We start from the raw sequence: 19,405 nt of genomic DNA on the forward strand, positions 1-19,405 counted from the left end.
CATTTATACATATCTGCCTAAAAGTTTATAGGGAAATTTATTAAAATTACTCTATATTTTACTTTTAACGTCTCAGAAATATAATAAGCGAATTTACTTTTACTCTATTACTTTTAATAATATTAAATTAAAGTACCCACAATTTGATCTTTAAAAGATTGCCCCTCTTTTATTTTATCTTAATCTTAGATAATTCATTTACTGATAGTTAAGTTATTTTATAGTTATAGTTAATTTCAACTCATCCGTATAATAATTGTCTATTAAGAAAACTAATAGCAAGTTATTTTTGGGATATTAAAAGCAAAAAAGAAAGTATTTTTGCCAAATTTTCTAAGGTTTTATTTTACTTTTCAATTGATTTGAAAGCTAATCAGGGGCAGCCAAGTACCCTGACCACAGAAAATTCCTGCATCTGGATCTGCTGCCAGCCAATGTTGACCCATAATTTCTAACTAAATCCAGCCAACCAAATTATATTTCTATTTTATTTGACAAATGCGGAAGATACTAAAAAATTCACCAATTCATGGGAGTTGAATTCATCAAAAATATATTTTAAAAAAAATTAATTTAATTTTTTTTATCATTTATCTCGTGCGGCCTATACTAGGTCACTAGTCGTAATCAAGAGTCAAGACTCGCCAAAAATTAACTGGCAGAAGATCCTCTGCAACCCCATACGCAGGAATTTTCGTGCAATTGGACACTTGGCAGCCCTGGGCTGGACACCAGGTCTGACTTCAGAGGATTCCTGCAAATTTGCATGAGAAAAGAGCCAACTAGTGACAGAGGGTGCTATTTTGTTGGCAAGCTTAGCCGACTCAAATACAGCAAGCACAAAGTGATAATAAATTCATGAGCCAAGAACATTATATACACATTGCATGATTGCAAACTCACATATGAGTTTGACTAGATTCTCTACTTATATGTAGGTTGTGGACTTGGCCATCAAATTTAGGCCAATAGTACCACGGTTTTCTAAGTCTTTTTAACCTTTTAGAACAAGTCAAATGGTTTGTTTTGCCCTTGAAGTTTCTTCTCTCTTCATCACTAATTCTAGACATGGCATTGCGATTTTACTTTTGCTCTCTTTTAACTCCACTTCCTCAAATGTCTCCACTAGTCGTAAGTAATATAGACAGAGGAAAGAGTGTGATTTTGTTCTTGTTTTTTAAAAGATTTTTGCATAGATTGTGAATTTAGTTAAGAATATTTCAGTTAAAATTGGAGTAGAGAGTATAATATTGAATCTAAAGCACATACCTTTTTTTTTTCATTTTAGGGATAATTACAACTAGACTCTTTCAACTTCCATTTTCATATAAACTCTCTCTCTCTCTCTTTTGTGATCTTAACTGTAGCAAATCTTAGTAATCATGTTATATTTTTCTATTAAAATTAGCAAATACGTCGTGTGATTAATGCTTAGTCTTTTAGGGATTATTCACCCTTACTTTAGAGGAAGTAAAGTTGAGAGTAAAATAATTATTTAACTTTTTTTATTAATACCGTTAGGAATGAGATATTTTTTGTACCCTAGTTCTTCTAGGATTTCAGCCACTTCTTTTTTTTTAATCCCTTTTAGAGAGGTCTTCCTTGTCATCGACAATATTTCCACTCCCTTCTTCTAGCCCGTGGCATAGGGAGCGGAGAGATCTTTCTCCCTCTAAAAGATATTTTCTATACTTTTTTCTTCTCCTTTTGTCCTCTCTTCTCTTTTATTTTCTTTCCTCTTCTCACTATTTAACCCTCTTTCCTCTTTTATCGTCATTTCCCTTCTCCTTCGCATTTTCACTCTTCTACCATTACCCTTGCTCTAGCAACCACCGGCATTCATTTTGAGTTCTGAGTTTCGTTTGTTTATTTTTTTTTCTTGCTTCATCTGTTCGGTTAGGGTGTGTGCTTACTTCAATGTTAGTCCAAATCGGCTGGAGTCACAATGAAGCCAATGAAAGTCTTTATCATGATGTCCTACATGCTTGTGATTGCTATAATTTTCTTTGCCCATTGAACTTGACACAATATGTTTACTGTTATATTGTTGGTGTTTCAATAAGTCTTGAAGCTTGTAATCTATAAGTCGTAAGATTTTAGTTTGAAATGAATTATATCTCGCTTACTAAGTTTTATTAAAAAAAAAATCAAACAAAGACAATAACGAGTATATAAAAATGAGTAATTGTCAATTAAATCTTATAATTACTTTTAAGTTTAAGTAGAGTAGGTGATCTTTATTGTGAATCGGTAGAAATCCAGCCTAAATTCCATGTGCCTCGGGATCCAACAACCGTTGGATGTTACTACTGTCGGAATTCACCGTCCATCAGTGCCTTCTACTCCGTTATAACTCATAAAAAAGCGAGCAAAAGAGGTTGGATCTCTTATAAGCTCCACCGCGGGATCCTAACTCTACTACGGAGAGGTAAAATTAAATTCTCATATCTAATATTTACTCTGGATCTCCCAGTTTCTGCAGAAGTCTCCTTCACGTTTCCATCATCACCATCTTTTGTTTAATTGTGTTGAGTTGGTGGCATTTCACCATCCATGTCTCCGTTTCCTTGTATCCCAATTGAATCATTCTTTCTATTGATCTACCAACTCGCTTCAATCTCACTCAAGGCCTCCTTTTTTTCTAGATCCCTCCCATCGCTATCATTGGTAATTATCGCTTCCTTTACTAAGGCTAATGCTAAATCTCTTAACAAGAACCGAAAAAGAAGGAATTTTGACATGTGGGTTCCGCTGGAAATGTGATTTTATTAATAGGTTCTGATGGCTCGACGAGTTTGTCGGTGTCAATTTCGTGGCTAAGTATGTGTCTGGAAATTAGGTTTTTTAAATGACGTTGTTAACTTTGTTGCATAGTTCTGTTGAATCGTTAGAAGTACTAATTTGTGCCTAACTTTGTTCTTCCCCCCCCCCCCCCAAATAATAAATAATGTGTTAATAGGAGAAAATTTTAAGGGAAAAAAACAAAGTTGGGCATTCTTGGAATTTGAGTTAAAGCACATGTCCATCTTTTCCTTGAATAATAGAACTGGTTGGTAGTTCATTAGATTCTTGAGTGGTCCAGCTAAGCCATTAACTCTTGACTTTTGGTATGGTTAATTTTTGGAAGGAGGGGGGGTAGATCTCAGATGGCCTTTTATAGTATTTAAGGAGGTCTTAGTCACCTCTCTTCTTCTGTATAGAAAGCCTCTCTTTCCATTCTCTCTATACCTATTATTCTCTCCGCAAACATAGCTGCAGGCTCACTTTTTAAGGATCTGAATTCCTAGTGCCCTTCAGTTAATTTATTGTTCCCTACATCAGAGGAAGGAGTTCGAGTAATTCTGGAGGTAATTTTGTGATCTAATATGAAGCTATGTTTGTTTTGTTGTACTTTGATTGGCCCCTTCAAGTATGATGTCTGATCTGGCCATCAGTATTCTGTTAAATTTTCTTTGTCTACGATCTTTTGCTTGTGTTGTTGGTCTTTGAAGTATATTTTTTGGTACCCAGTACTAAAGATGTCTCTTTTCTTTATTTATCTTCTGCAAACTTAACTGATGATTGAGTAATGCATCCACAATGTTAAAAGTTCCCCTATTCAATGCTCGAGTTGAGAAAATTATACATCTGCAAGTTTTTATAACATTTAGGTTGTAGAGATATTTGACTGTGGGCTAGAAACATTTGGCTGAATGGACACCCTTAGTTTCATTTCTTTTGAAATGTGTTGCTGAATTTTTGAAAAGAATCTGCCCATTTTCCTGTCTCTTTGAGCAACAGCTTAGTATTTTGTAGATCTTTACTCTATCTGTATAGATCTATCTACTAAAATTTCTGTGATTGCAATTTGAGGATGCCTGTTAAGAGATCTCGATTGTAGAACTGCATCTGTTTGATAACATTTTCCCATATATTTCGGCACTATGGTTCTATGAATCTAATCGTTGTTTCATTGTCTTGCAAACTATACTTTTGCTGACCCAGGTGTATCACATAATTTATCATGATACACTGGATGGTGATGTCTGTTCTCTGTCCAATTGCTAAGCATCAATAATTTAGTTTCCTTTTTCTTTTCTTTTTGCCTTGTGCAAATCTTTCGAAGACATATAAAAATACGAAAATGGAACATAAGTTACAAGAGTTTAAGAAGTAGTACATCAGATGATCAGAATATTTATTTTTATTGGTATATTCCTTCCTTGGAGTCAAACTTGGAACTAAGTGACAAACATGCATAACAAGTACGCTAATTTTGTAAGAGTTGACTCACCTGCCCAAACTTTTGCCCAAATGTCTGAAAACTGAAAAGTGAATGATGGAGCTGGAAACTTTGGACCTTTAGATTAACTTATAATTTCTGCTGATATGACTAAAATTCTCCTCTAACATTTTCTTCTTACTGTCTTTTCCTTGATATAAATTCAGATAATTTTAGACAACAAGATGGTGAAGATCTGCTGTCTAGGAGCTGGATATGTTGGTGGCCCCACCATGGCTGTCATTGCACTGAAATGCCCAGCCATTGAGGTGGTCGTTGTCGACATATCTGTTACTCGTATCGCAGCATGGAACAGCGATCAGCTTCCAATCTATGAGCCAGGCCTTGACGATGTGGTCAAACAATGCCGAGGCAGGAACCTCTTCTTCAGCACAGACATAGAAAAGCATGTGTCTGAGGCCGATATCATCTTTGTATCAGTGAACACGCCGACCAAAACCCGTGGTCTTGGAGCAGGCAAGGCTGCCGATCTCACCTACTGGGAAAGTGCCGCCCGCATGATTGCTGATGTTTCAAAGTCTGACAAGATTGTGGTTGAGAAGTCCACTGTCCCTGTCAAGACAGCCGAGGCAATTGAGAAGATTTTAACTCACAATAGCAAGGGAATCAACTTCCAGATTCTCTCGAATCCAGAATTCCTTGCAGAAGGCACAGCAATTCAGGATCTATTCAAACCTGATAGAGTGCTGATTGGTGGGAGGGAGACTCCAGAGGGCCGGAAAGCTGTTGAGGCACTGAAAAATGTCTATGCTAACTGGGTTCCTGAGGATCGGATTCTGACGACCAATTTATGGTCTGCAGAACTATCTAAGCTTGCTGCCAATGCCTTTTTGGCTCAGAGGATATCATCAGTTAATGCAATATCTGCACTTTGTGAGGCCACTGGTGCTGATGTAGCTGAGGTGGCATACTCTGTGGGTAAGGATTCACGGATTGGGCCTAAATTCTTAAATTCTAGTGTTGGGTTTGGAGGTTCCTGCTTCCAGAAGGATATTCTTAACCTGGTCTACATCTGTGAGTGTAATGGTCTGCCAGAGGTTGCCAACTACTGGAAGCAGGTCATCAAGATCAATGACTACCAGAAGAGCCGGTTTGTGAACAGGGTGGTGTCTTCCATGTTCAATACTGTTTCTGGAAAGAAGATTGCGGTTCTTGGATTTGCATTCAAGAAGGACACTGGGGACACAAGGGAGACTCCTGCAATTGATGTTTGCAAGGGCCTTTTGGGTGACAGGGCCAAGATTAGCATATATGACCCACAGGTGACTGAGGACCAGATTCAGCGTGATCTTGCAATGAACAAGTTTGATTGGGACCACCCAATTCATCTCCAGCCAATGAGCCCCACAGCTGTGAAACAGGTTAGTGTGGTATGGGATGCTTACGAGGCTACCAAGGGAGCACATGGTGTCTGCATCCTGACTGAGTGGGATGAGTTCAAGAAACTCGATTACGAGAAGATCTATGATAACATGCAGAAGCCAGCATTTGTTTTTGACGGCCGCAATGTGGTGGATCCTGAGAAGCTTAGGAAGATCGGCTTTATTGTTTACTCAATTGGGAAGCCACTTGATCCATGGCTGAAGGACATGCCTGCTGTGGCTTAATTGAGAGCTATCCTAGTAGAGAACATAAGGAGAGAAGTATCGGAATCACCGATAAACCACCATGCCAAGATTTAACTCAGAGGGATTCTTTATATTGTCATTTTATCGTTGAAGATTTTAGTATTTGATTGATAATCTATATATTTCAGACTATATTTTAGACTGAATAAGGTCATCTTCTATCTGAAAGTCACTTTTGGTCCTATTATACTTTGTATGGACTTTCTTCTGTTGCATGTAAGAGATAAAATTGATACAATGTGCTACTCTTTTTACATGCTTCCTTCTTTCATTTTATTTGAGTTAGTCATAAGTGTACCTCTTACTGTGACATCCACTACTTATTGATTTGTATCTGTGGTAGATGTCTGGGCTGGATTACTAATGTAAAGGGAATGAAGTTATTGGCAAGATATAATTTGAATCCTAGCTCACACTGGCAGATGGATTTGTATTAATTTAAGACAAATTGCATAGACAAGTCATTCCAATTACAATGGAAGTATCATTTTGCCTTCTTTCTGAAATATTCTAACTGTTCACAAGCATCTGAGCCTGTTCCTATGACATAAAAAGGAACCAAATATACTGTTTAGAGTTCATCAGATCTCTCTATTCTTCGTAGTTGTGATTAGGGGCTGAGCTTGAACAAGCTTCTCGGCGCGAGCTCGATTCGAGCTGGAAAAGCTCAGCTCAAAGAGGCTCGAGCTCGGCTCGACGTCTCATGGGCTTCCAAAATCTAATTGTTATATTAGGCTAATACAACAGCTAATTTTATTATATTTAGAGGAAATGGTAGATATAAATGGCATATCTATATCACTCAATTTTTGACATGGGACTAAACATATAAAAGACTCTATGAAAAAAATAGAGAATAAATGAATATATCGTAAACTCATTTATTTATCCCCAGGGTAATACGGACAAAAGAAAAAAAATGAACATATCGTAAACTCGGTATTCGTATTAAAGATATATTTACAATATTTTAGATAACTTATTCGGTCAATATTGGGATAAGTCCACCTCATTGTGGAAACTCGTACTAAGAGATAGTTTTAAGCACCCTTTCTCGGAAAAGGAAAAGAAAAGGGAAATAAAAGAAAAAGATGAGAAAAAGGGAAAAAAAAGGTTAAGATAGTCTCATCATAAACCAAGGCTGGGCGAAGGCCCAGTCAGGTGAGCCTTTTGATCCTCTAGCTTGTTCTACGTATTGAGATTACTCATTTATTTACTCGTCATCTATCGTCCCAAAGATCAAACTTTTGGGTAGTTCTTAGATCGAAGAGTCAACGCATACATGGGGTGTTATACCAGCAAGAGCGCCGATTCTAGCGCGAATCGGATCGGCCGATGGAGATCGACCGGCATCGTGGCTCTCAGAGACGCTAAGTTGAAGGTATGTGACTCTTTTTTTCCATAATTTCTCTGCGATAATCAGGGTTTCTTAAAATTCCTTTCGGATATTAGTTGGCCATCTTTTGCTGGTAGCTTGGTTTCTTATTCTGCTTTCTAGTTTTGTGATGAGTATTTTACATGTTATCCGTTCAGTGCCATTAATTTAATTCTCTTTGGCAATAGAATTCTGTATGTTTTGTCCTCCTCGTATGCACTAATGCTGTGAGAAGGGAAAAACTAATAGGAAAGATGCCATCTTGATAGCTATGAGTTGTCAAAATGCTTCTTTTGTTTGGAAGAGCCAAATTGCCAATAAGGTGAGCCAAACTGTAATATGAAGATCATTCAATCTTTAGAATTTTAAGATGGAAAAAAAATAGGATTTGAATAATGCTTTCGTTTGTCATGTTGGATGAAGCATATTTCTCATTTTGAGTTCTCCTTTTCTCCCCTCGTGTAATTGGAAACCTCTTTAAACTAAGATTCATCTATACAAGGAGTTAATTGTTATGGAGCATATAAGGAGAGCAATTATGATGAAAGAGGTTTCTCAACTCTTCTTCAATATCGTTGAATCATGAAGATAACCAGACTGTTTAGCTAACAAAATGAACAAATTGTTTAGATTTATGGACATCAAATTCTCATTTCCCTTCTCATATTGAAATTGTTATTGCTTCTTCCTGACAGGATTGGGATATAGTATGAATGATCAATATATTTCTTGTTAGTTAAGAGTTAGTTCTTGATGTTGACTTTCTTAAGAGTTTGTTTACAGGCCCTACCAAATGAACTTTTTCAGGTGGATAGTTCTGTAAGAACACTTGATTTAACGAACAACAAGATAGGTAATCTCTATGCCACTCATAAAGTTCTATTATAACATTTTGGGGGTATTATTCTTTACCAATTCTGACATACATCCTAATATCCTGCTAAATTTTTTTTTAACCTACAAGATACTAGATAGTGCTTGAAGTTTATTACCTTAAAAGAACGACATATATATACATATATATAATGTACTAATGTAGTATATATTGTTGATCCACTTATGTATTCTCTTCAAATCACAATTATTCTTTTCCCATTCTACTGGTTCATTTGATCCTCTTTTCTTTAGGAGCCTGCCCTTGGTGGCAGGCTGCCAACTATGGAGAAACATCAAAATTTCAGAATCTTTAATAGGTCGTCCATTCAGGATTTCCACCTTTATTCGATCTTTCAGCAAATGAGTATGATCACACATATGAGACGTATGCTTGTATATGTACATGTATCAATGTAGGATTATTCATAATATTTTTTTTCTTCAGTAGTATCTTGCTTCAGAGTAATGCACTGCACATTTTAAATGCCTGGAGTGCCATGAATGATCAATGACTAAAATGAACTTTTGTCAAGGATGATCACTTCTTCACTTGAGAACTTGCTAGTATGGGTGAATAAATTGAAAAAGAATCAAACTCTCTTTCTATCTTGAATTTTTGCTTTTTGAAGTTACTTCTAGTGTTCGTGACAAGGACAACTTTGATTTCATTTCTATTCCACTCAAAGTGTGATGCAAATCTAGTATGAATGCAATGTTTTGGAGAACAATCGACCCAAATAAGTAACTAAAGTAAAATATAGTAAAAAATAACTAATAAGAAGTTAATTGATTAAAATGATCACTACTAGATGGAAGGAGATAAAACCACTCAGATAAGGCAGTAACTTCCTCAACTCTTAAATAGGTACGTTGATAGTAGAAAGACCTAAAATATGGTGTAAGGAAAGATTTTAGAGTTTATGTTTACCAATAAATGAAATAGTAGTGCTTTTACTTTGAAACCAAGTCCTCATCTTCACGTCCGGGCACCCAAAAATCCTCTTTCACTACTGGAATTTTCTGGACAGCAGTAGTAACCAACGAAAAAATAGAGATTGAAGAAGAAGAGAGGTTTAGAGAGGAGGTAGAAAAGATTAGAGAAGAATCTTAAGATAGAATAGAAGAAAAGGGGAGAGAGAGAGAAGAAGACCACAGGAGAGAAAATGAGAGATTTTAAATAATTCTTATTCCAACTTATCCTTGCTTCTCATGCAATAACTCTTAAATAGGTTAACAATTTTGATTCTAGCTGATTATAATAGAAACTTATTTCCTAATAGGACTTTAATTGATCATCTTATCTAAATTGACTGACCCAATTTAGGTAATAAATCAATGTGGACATCCCCCATATATAACCTTATCATAACTATCAATTGAGATTCTAATAGAAATTCATTTCCTAATAGGATCCTAATTGATTAAACCTTACCTAAATTGACTAACCCAATTTAGGTAATAACTCAATACGGACATCCCCCACATATAGGCTACCATATCTATCAATTGACTAATTTAATTAATTATTTGAATTAAAATCAACAATTAAACTAAAATTGGACTCAAACAATTTTATTTTGGTCAAATTGAAGATGATGCCCACATCAAAGTGTTCTTGTGTTGCCAGGATAAGTTTAAAGCAACATTAGATTTAGCAAGAATTCTTCCTCATGCTTCTGTCCTGTTAAAATGTCCATTTTTGGGTCTGGCCAAACACAAGAAACTTTGTTTACTTAAGACTTGATCTGCGTTTCTGTTATTTCTAATTATGTCAATTATCAGGTTTAGAGTTAATATGAAATATTTCCAGAAGGACCAGAACATTCAGAATATTCTTCTCCAATCTTCAAAATATGTGATTAAAAGTTGTTAAGTGCCTTAAAAGAGTTCAAAGTTTCAAACACATTTTAAGTGTTAAATGTGGGACTCGGTAACATAATCTTGTTTCAACTACAGATGATAGATCCGATATCTAGTGTGCTGGCTGGTTGAAATTGCTAAATTTTCTTATGCAAATGCTTTTTCTTGATTACTATCTTTCTTGATCAACCAAAATTAATTCAATGTCTCCCCCTGCAGCTGAAATACCACAGGAGATCGGCAGATTAATTAACATGCAGCGTCTAGTGAGAACTCTAAATTTCCAATTCTTATATATCTTATATATCTCATAAATGCAGTCCATATTAATAAAGTGACATTTCTTTTCTTCTTTATTTTTGTTGAAATCGGTGCACTTTGTAGTTTGTACATGAGGTTAAAGTTGGCAGGAAAATACTTACAGTTGTAAGTGCTTTAATCTTGCAGATTTTGGTTGGTAATCTTATTGAGCGCCTTCCAACTAACCTTGGAAGCCTCCGGACCCTGAAGTTCCTCATCCTTGATGGAAATCAGATTACTGTCTTGCCTGATGAATGTAATTTTCTTCTGTCTATTGGCATTTTGTAGTATAAACTTCTGTTATTGCCATTCTGTATCCTCTTGTTCTTTTATTGCTGTTGTTGCATCCCTCTTGTTCTTTTTCTATATAGCTTTATTCAAGTATTGTAAATTACTTTTCCTTCTAATTATATATTTTTTCTCCTTTCCAGTGGGATCTCTTTCTAGGCTCGAGCAACTTTCTATCTGTCGGAATTCCTTAGTTTGCCTTCCCAAGACTATAGGAGACCTGCACAATGTGAGTGCTTTTTTGAGATACTGAATAATGTGTGTTTGATTAACTTGTAAACAATGTAAAGTATTAATAGTTCTATGGAGACAAGATATATGCACTCTAATCTCCATTACCAGAGATGTTGTTTCCATGTGTTGGAACCATGAAGCTCAGCTTATTACCCTCTTGATATGTATGAGAAATGTCAGACACTTTAAGAAACATGATGAGATTCCACCCCTAGAGGGTAGTGAAACATATGTGAGAAACTACCACCATTCTAAAATGAAACTCTACCTAAACTCTGGTGTGATGAGCATTTCATCTTGATGACAATTTAGGTGCATCATACCCATACATTAAGAGTTCTGTTTCATGACAAAGACACATTTTATGGTATCTCTACATGGAAAGCTGTTCCTACCTTGTGAAGACTCCCTGAGTGAATCGGGCCATTTCTCTAATTTGACTTTGAGTTTGTACCACCTACTAGATTGCATTAGCATTGAATTCTACACAAATCAAATGATGAAGCTGGTCAGCATTTCAATACACCATTGTATCTTAGTCCTGAATAGAGTATAATAATCCTGAGTTTGACAGATAAACTGCCATCATGCTATACTTGTATTATTCTCCTTTTCTGTTGATGGAAGTCAGGACTCTCCTCTTTTATATACGGCATCAATCAAATTCTATAGGTGGACTATATACTGAATTGCATAATTGCTTATATTTAAGCCTGCTTGGACAATCCAGTGCCCACATGCTTTTTATGCTACCTTCCCAATCTAAAGAGATTTCCACACCTCCGTGGGCTTATAGATAGGTCCTGAACACATGTTGCATCATGGGTGAGTTACCTACAGGTTCACTTCTAGGTAATGTGATCTGACACAAGTACCTTTGCCAAAGCCTGAGAATAGTAGCTATTGGTTAGACTAGGCCTTCCAATTCTTTTTGGTTGCAAGAGGGCTTTTGGAAATTTGGTTACATTTTGGAAGATATGAGGTTTGATGCTCAGGCCATAAGTTACTGTGGCTTAAACTGTTTAATACTTTTATCTTATTGGGTTTATTTACTGAACCAATTTTGCTTATAGTGCTCTTTATCTTCACTCAATTAATTCTGGGTATGAATCTTCCCAAATTTGGATGAATATGTGAACGAATGGCTGTTTTCAGTTTCGAACCTATACTTCTGTTTCTTCTTGTCAATTGGTATTCAAGGTTTCACGGTAGATCTTAATTGTTGCATTGACAATGAATGCCACGGTTTGTTATGTTAGGTTGGCACTACTACTTGAGATATCATGACTATTGTTGAACCATGTCTTTGATCTAATAAGCTCGGTGTATATATATATATATATATATATATATATAATGCCTGCTGACAAAATATCTGTTGTGGCTTTAGCTTAAACATATATAGGTACTCTGTCATGCATGGGCTTAGTTATATTGATGCTACGAAAACTGATGTATGGCCAATCTATTAAGTCGTATATTGTGTTAGTGATATGTGAATGAATGATTGATTGTGATCTTAATAATCTAGGATTGTTATTTAGCCTTTTCACCCATATGTAATGTATTATATCTGATTGCAGTTGTTGCTATTGAATGTGTCCGACAACAAATTGAAATCTCTTCCAGAATCAATTGGGGGTTGTATTTCGTTGGAAGAATTGCAAGCAAATGGTACAGACTTCAGATTTAGCATCACCTATTCATATCATCATTATTTGTGATTTTATTTAAATAGAAGGTTCCGTAATAAGGAGAAGATCAAAACTATGTGAGAGGAATTAAGCTAGAATATTGTCCCCATAGAAGGAAATATAATGAGATGCAAAATATATAAAGTCCAATTCCTCATACAAGATTGTCATCTTGCAAAATATTTCTCTTTATATATGTGCTACTTTTCTTTTTGTTCCTTAAATCATGCCATCTGACATTAAATTTCTTCCTGAACTCATGATAATTTGCTGTAATGCAGGAAATTCAATCAAAGCATTGCCTAAATCGATTTGTAATCTTGTTCGCTTGAAGTCCCTCTTATTGAACAATAATAACATTCATCAGGTATACAGTTCATTGCTTACTGAACCTACTGACATACTATTTCTCTGATGCTCAGTAAAAAATGTTTGTGGGCTTTGTATCTTGTGACTGGAAGATGATATCTTTTCCAGCAAATAACATTTTTTTCTCATGTTATTACATATTGTAGTTAATATCTTGTTTAGCGTTACAATACTGATTCAACTTTTTTATTTAGCAGCTTCCGGAGAATTTGTTGAAGGATTGCAAAGCTCTGCAGAATATTTCTCTTCACGATAATCCTATTTCGATGGACCAGTTCCAGCAAGTAAGTCTTGCATCTTTTATTATTGCCTGAAGATTCTATACCATTGATTGATTGCATGCTTGATTTTTTGGTATATGATAAATGAGAATCTAAGTACGTACTCTTGCCTTATTTTTCATCTTCTTGTAGATGGAAGAATTTCCAGAGTTTGAAGCACGAAGAAAGAAGAAATTTGACAAGCAAATTGATTCCAATGTCATGATGAGCTCCACTGCGCTAGACGAGGGTGTTGATTTACAATAGATTCTCATATTTTCTGCTAGTATTTCTCATGGTATGTTGGCCTTCTCTCTCATTGTCCTCTCTAATATCATTGATAAATTGCGCTCTATATGCTTGATTAGATCCACTTGTCGAAGTCAAAGATCATGTGAGAGGCAAAGCTAGTGTTCCTTGACATTATTTGGTTAACCTATAAGCTCTCCTATTGGCTACTCTTTCTCTTGATCTTGGATCCTAATCTCTCAACCTAAAAGTAGGCTTCAAAGATGTATTTAGAATAGAATTTCTTTGCGGAAGGCTGTAACATGGAGTTGGTACTATGACCAGATGGTCTTTTCCTTTACTGTCTATCATAATCATGTGTCTTTCAATAATTGAGGACGTTATTGTGATTATCATCTTCACTTTTTCAGCAGGGAAATTCCTGATGCCAGTTTGAAGTAATTTGATCAGATATTTTCTGAATTCAAGAGAAGGTGGTCAATCTTGCCCAGGCAGTACAGCTTACATAGTATTCCATGTGAACATTGTCTGTGCTCTCTGGGACATCTACTTTCAGAGTTCTTTTGTAGTATCATGTACAGGTTTACAGCATCCTAAATTTACTCAAATTCTAGCCCGCAGACTGTTTATTGTGAATAAAAAGGATCACAGAAAGAAGAGCTGAGAGCATATTTGTTTATGGAACCTATGCTTGCTTGCTTGCTTTCTTTCCTGGAGTAACATTATTTTTAATTTTAAAATACCAGAATTTTATTTATTTTTCCTCATTAAATCTACTTCAGGTAACATTAAAGTATTCAACTAGGAATTATTGCCAATAGAAAAGTTTGCTTCTGGTAACATCTCTGCTTCATTATTAATTTTGGTCAATATTGTATATTCTATATTTCTTCAATTGCAACTTGATATATATTTTCTTAATAATGTCTCATTAAGGATATTAAATTTGCTATTAAATTTTTGCCTAGCTCAATGATATCAATACAAAATTGGTTAAAAAGTAAAAAAGAAAAAAAGAAAATCTTGGTGCTTCAAGCTCAGAAAGACAAACCACTGCAAGTAGTCCAACTCCATGGGCTTATTATCTAAATTAAATTATTCTAATACAAGTCTAATCTATTCGAATAGAATAAATATTAAAAAAAGGGCACATCCTACGATGGATCGATGTCCACATGTCTCTCATCTATATCAACCAATCATGACCGTATATTTCGGACATTGAGTCGCCGCATCACCACCGTTGATGCTCGACCAAACGGCTGTATATTCTACTAGAATACATTAACTTTATCCCCTTATAGCCCATTAGAATTACGATAATACCAACCAAATTCTTGAGAACCTCTACCCGTGCTTTATTAGCTTGGATGGCTTTTTGTGTAATTTAGTTCTGTGTAATAGTATCTTCCGACCACATATTATAAAGTAATAACAATTTAAAATAATAAAAAGGAGGCCGTCGTCAAGCTTTATTTTCCCCATTTTTGGTCCTTTTCTGGTCAAATCGTTCGATTCCCATCGGGATTTCTCTTCGATCTCTTCTTTTTATCTCCTAATTGACGTCGTATTCGATCCGGACTCCTCGTTCTCTCTCGATTGATACCGATTTTGGCCTCTCTTGTCGCCCCGTACAGATTATAGGGTTAGGGTTTCGAGAGTTATCGTTGGCCTTGATATACGGTCTTAATCGATGGATCTGTCCTTGATATAGATATTTTGATCCATATTTATTATTTTCCCTCTGTTAATTGCATCAGATCGTCGAGATTGAGATCTAGGGTTAGCTTTTCGTTGGATCCCTAAATTTTTTTATCGTTATTCATAGATCTGACCTGGAGTTTTGCTTTGGTCTATATTTTCTTCGTCAATTCGGTGCTTGTATCTTGTAGTTATAAGGGGGCGCGATCGGGAGTCGAGTTTCTAAGATCGGGCTCTTGATTAATCCGCAAAATTTGGGGAAATTGATTCTTTTGCAGGATACTTTGTTTCTTGTTTGAAATCTTTCGATATTTAATGAGATTTGAGCATCCTATGTTCGGTCTCAATAGGAATTGTATTCTATCAATCGTTCATCAAAGTGTGTCTCTTAACATTTAATTGTTGATATTCCTTAAAACTTTTCTGGTTCAGTATCAGGGTCCTGGGCCCACTCAATCTATTTGCTGGACTTCTCTTTACTAGGTAAGCAGCAGATCTCTCGATTTCATGTTTTGTCTTTTTGTTAATTCTGCTCGTTGACTTGGTTATAATTTCTCTGAGTAGCTTTTCCTTTATTACTTCCTTGATTATTTACAGTTTTATCCTTCATATCTCAATGCATACGGGAGGATGAAGTTGGGTCGTTTGTGTTGAATATTTCCTCACTTGTTCTTTCGTGTTTATACATTAATGATCTTTTTTTTTTACGTTACTAGATAGTGAAGGGGTTCTCTTAACGGTATAAATCTATCTTTAACAACTTTTGTTATCTTTAAGATGGTCTGTGGTTTCTACTGGTATCTCTGTGAGTATATGGAAAATTTGGAAAATTAATTTTAGAGAAGATTGAGCTCAACTCCTTTAATTAGGATAGTGTTTATAGTTGAAGTAATATGTGATTGTAAATTATTTAATAAGAAGTTAATTATTGATGGACATCCCAGGACCTGCTGCCAGTTTGTGCGGCTGGATTGACAATGTTGTCCTCTAAGGGGACATGTGGTTTGAAAGGTTGGACTTTGAATACTAGTAGAACTATTTGTTGGGAGAGCAAATATGGAATTTTAGGTTAATCCACTTTTTGAACATCTTCACTTTCTTAAATCCATCCTTCTTTGCAACAAAATTATTTATAAGCTACAATAGATACTAGATAGTACTCGGGTCCATTAATGTGAAGGGGTTGTGTATCTACGGCATGTGCCTAAACAAATACACATATATTCTAGCAATCACAATGTTCTAAACAGAACTAGCCAGGTAAGGAAGGTATATGCTGATTAAGTGGGTCTATCATGAGTAGTGAGCAGATGCTTTTTTACCATCTTAATATATTGTAAAGTTGAAACCTGTTTCCTTTAGTTACTAGTTGATGTAAGCTGGATTATTGGTTATATCTACAAAACTACAGGTCCTATTGTGTGTCTAAATTAGTTATTGGACAATTCATGTTATGCACTGTTTTAATGTAGTCATTTAGCCATTTGACCTTAGTTCTTTCCAAAGCAAATATTAAACTTAATTTTATTTTTTTACTTAGTGTGGACATCCCTCACTCTCCGCTGTAATGTGTTATTCCAATAGCCATGGACAATTTATTGTCTCTACATTGAGTCTGCGACTGCCAGTTCATTCGATTGAGTCTTTTTAGCAAATTTGGGGTCAATTAGGCCTGGTGCCCACTTCAGTGGGCAAGGTTTTAGGGCCTCAATTGATATGTTCTCTAATGTTCTGATTTACTTTTTGAAATTTGATTGTCCCTTAGGAGAGTAGTTTTACCTTTGACAGTTCACTTTCTTTTCAATTTGCTGGTCAACTTCTTTAGTATGTTACTTTCTTATTTTGCTTGTATCTCCTCAATTGGTGTTCTGTAGGTCAAATATGGTGTTTCAACGTAGCGAACAACCTTTCACAGATGATCAGGCTGATCAGATTCCCTTCGGAACCCTTAGAGGATTGGAGGATAATGGCCAACTTGCATCGATAGTTGAAATTTCTTTATCAAGAAAATTTCCTGAGAAATCACAAACTACAGGTAAATAAGATTTTTCGCTCACAGAAACAGAGAAATTACTGAGCATTTTATTGACCTTGTTCAATCAAAAAGATTGTGAAAGGGATGACATCTATAGCAAATCTCTGGGGGAGTTGGGACCTGCAATTGATCCTCCCACTGATAACTCTGCAAGTTCTCATGGTGATGCCTCCATCTTACATTGTGTGAGCAGCAGCGCAGGTGCATATGTATGGTCTGAGCATGGCAAGCGGCCCCTTTATGATGACAAGCCAAACCAAGTTACATGCAAGCGTCCAAAGCAGGTGGACCAAAATAGAAATTTGGATTCATGTAATGAAATCCCTTCCTCCATCAGTACCTTTGAGAGGCCATCTGCTTCAGGTTTTTTTAGCTAATTTTCTGCATTTAAATATAATGCTTGCTCTAAGGTACACTGAAGATGGTGAACATAAAAAAGGCTAATGACTCACTGTTTTGTGCTTGCAATTGCTGCAGCTGATGAAGATTCCGTTACTAGAGATACAGATGATGTTCTTGAGTATCCTTCTTATAGGACATATGGCAAGGAGTTGAACTCGCCATGGTTCACATGCAATAGAAGTAGCGAAAATATGAGCTCAGGTTCACCTTTTTGGGTACCTACATCTCCTAGTTGTTTTGAAGATCACCAAAGAGAAGCTAAATTTCATCCAGTAGAAGAGATCTTTTCAAGCATTTTTGGGCATCTTCCTCGCAAACCTGTTGCTATTGGACGGAATCACCAAGCTGATATTCCTGAGTGGAAGCCACAAGGTTCCAAAGCTACCGTTTTTGAAAGAGATTGTTCCCTCCCTTCATCATTTGTCTCACATCATATAAATGATGATGAGTGTGACAAGTGGATTACAAAGCCTGTCATGCCAATGCCTGATTCTGGTTCATTATTCACAGAGGTTGGAGCAGTATACCGTCAGGTTGATTGTGATTGCCTGGATGAGGGTTCCATCAGATGTGTAAGACAACATGTGATGGAAGCAAGAGAAAATCTTAAGAAAGCATTGGGGATAGACAGATTCCTTGAGTTGGGTCTCTCTGGTATGGGGGAAGATGTGGCCTCGAAATGGACAGAAGAGGAGGAACAGATGTTCCAGGAGGTTGTATTATCTAACCCTTTCTCGCTGGGCAAGAATTTCTGGGACAAGCTCAAGCATGTCTTTCCAGGTAGAAGCAGCAAGGAGCTAGTTAGTTACTACTTCAATGTCTTCATGTTACGGAAGAGGGCTGAGCAGAATAGATCAGACCCAATGAATGTGGACAGTGACAATGACGAATGGCAAGAAAGTGATGATGGCGAGTTTGCGATGGCAGAGGAAGAAGATTCTGTGGTGGAGTCCCTCACTGATCGAGATGATGATATTTACAATAAAGATGGACTAGAGGTGGATACTCTTGAAGAGTCTGAGTATGAAGATGACTGTGATGAATATGAAACTGCTGGTGAGGGCAAAGAAGAGGAATCCTGTGGTGCTTTTGAAGGCTGCATCAGTGACTCAAAATGTATTCATGCAATGCAGTTTATGGACAAGAATTTGCACCATGGTGGAATGGATGCAGATGTTCAGGATGATTCATGCACATCATTTGAGGGCCAGCATACTGCATCTGATCCCTCTGCTGATCAGGCAGATGAGATGCAACATGCTATCACTGAAGACTATGAAAAGTTGCATATGGAATTCAGAAATGATGGCTTAAGTGGTATTACAGATTTTGGTTTCTTTGATGGCCATTCTGACACAAAATCATGGGACATCAATTTAATTAGAAGAATTGAGAGAGATGATTTTTTATCAACATGTAATGTTATTCAAGAAGTGTTTGGAGAGGAGAACGATGCTATGGATGGTCATGACATTTGTTAGTTTTTGTACGCTGGACGATGGATAGTATTCTCACATACCTGCCTCACCTAGTATTTATTCTTCCTGTTCAAGGCAATGAAGCTACTGCTCTAGTTGCTCTTGTGGGATCATCTTACATTTTATACATTCTAGGGAAAGATCAGCAGTTCTGCTTACTTGTAAAGTTGTTTTGAGATAAATGGGTCATGCTTTCATAAGGTCATCATAATTGCCTGATGAGATAAATATCATAAGCTGTACAATTCCTTTACTTATTTGTAGGAAAAAAAGTCCTCTTTTTCACGTCGAGAAAATTTTCCAGGGGTATATGTTTATGTAGAACCTTACAAGTGGTTGATTTTTAATATATCTATTGTTCGTTACTGTTTTCA

At 36.2% G+C, this 19,405-nt stretch overlaps 3 protein-coding genes across 6 annotated transcripts; all 3 read left to right on the forward strand.

Annotated features, from left to right (window-relative positions):
• Positions 1 to 3,099: 3,099 nt before the first annotated feature.
• Positions 3,100 to 6,166, forward strand: LOC140783497 (UDP-glucose 6-dehydrogenase 4). Its single transcript, XM_073130399.1, has 2 exons — positions 3,100 to 3,347; positions 4,429 to 6,166. Exon 2 carries the CDS (start codon positions 4,447 to 4,449, stop codon positions 5,887 to 5,889), a length of 1,443 nt encoding a protein of 480 aa, XP_072986500.1. The 5' UTR covers positions 3,100 to 3,347; positions 4,429 to 4,446; the 3' UTR covers positions 5,890 to 6,166.
• Positions 6,167 to 6,921: 755 nt separating this feature from the next.
• On the forward strand, positions 6,922 to 14,099 carry LOC140780338 (plant intracellular Ras-group-related LRR protein 7). Of its 4 annotated transcripts, none has more exons than XM_073125800.1 (11): positions 6,922 to 7,071; positions 7,149 to 7,291; positions 8,069 to 8,138; positions 10,241 to 10,287; positions 10,469 to 10,577; positions 10,753 to 10,838; positions 12,427 to 12,517; positions 12,819 to 12,904; positions 13,104 to 13,190; positions 13,320 to 13,464; positions 13,826 to 14,099. In XM_073125800.1, exons 2-10 carry the CDS (start codon positions 7,193 to 7,195, stop codon positions 13,431 to 13,433), a joined length of 789 nt encoding a protein of 262 aa, XP_072981901.1. In that variant the 5' UTR covers positions 6,922 to 7,071; positions 7,149 to 7,192; the 3' UTR covers positions 13,434 to 13,464; positions 13,826 to 14,099. The 4 variants fall into 4 exon arrangements, with proteins under 4 accessions (XP_072981901.1, XP_072981902.1, XP_072981899.1 ...); XM_073125801.1 differs by having other exon boundaries at positions 6,935 to 7,071; positions 13,829 to 14,099; XM_073125798.1 differs by having other exon boundaries at positions 6,940 to 7,071; positions 13,101 to 13,190.
• Positions 14,100 to 14,869: 770 nt separating this feature from the next.
• LOC140800597 (uncharacterized) lies at positions 14,870 to 19,405 on the forward strand. Its single transcript, XM_073155355.1, has 4 exons — positions 14,870 to 15,599; positions 16,991 to 17,151; positions 17,224 to 17,514; positions 17,629 to 19,405. The coding sequence occupies exons 2-4, from the start codon at positions 16,998 to 17,000 to the stop codon at positions 19,032 to 19,034; spliced, it is 1,851 nt and encodes a 616-aa protein (XP_073011456.1). The 5' UTR covers positions 14,870 to 15,599; positions 16,991 to 16,997; the 3' UTR covers positions 19,035 to 19,405.

This window comes from Typha latifolia, chromosome 1 (assembly GCF_019914945.1).
Source record: "Typha latifolia isolate L0001 chromosome 1, TyphaL0001v2, whole genome shotgun sequence".
NCBI classification, from domain to species: Eukaryota; Viridiplantae; Streptophyta; class Magnoliopsida; order Poales; family Typhaceae; genus Typha; species Typha latifolia.

Bases quoted from the DNA above. Each gene is read 5' to 3' on its own strand.
- LOC140783497 (XM_073130399.1), top strand. From the start codon at position 4,447: ATGGTGAAGATCTGCTGTCTAGGAGCTGGATATGTTGGTGGCCCCACC.
- LOC140780338 (XM_073125798.1), top strand. From the start codon at position 7,193: ATGGGGTGTTATACCAGCAAGAGCGCCGATTCTAGCGCGAATCGGATC. The intron at 7,292-8,068 runs GTATGTGACTCT...GTTTGTTTACAG, and splicing joins TCAGAGACGCTAAGTTGAAG to GCCCTACCAAATGAACTTTT. The intron at 8,139-10,240 runs GTAATCTCTATG...CTCCCCCTGCAG, and splicing joins TTTAACGAACAACAAGATAG to CTGAAATACCACAGGAGATC.
- LOC140800597 (XM_073155355.1), top strand. From the start codon at position 16,998: ATGGTGTTTCAACGTAGCGAACAACCTTTCACAGATGATCAGGCTGAT. The intron at 17,152-17,223 runs GTAAATAAGATT...TCAATCAAAAAG, and splicing joins TGAGAAATCACAAACTACAG to ATTGTGAAAGGGATGACATC. The intron at 17,515-17,628 runs GTTTTTTTAGCT...CAATTGCTGCAG, and splicing joins TGAGAGGCCATCTGCTTCAG to CTGATGAAGATTCCGTTACT.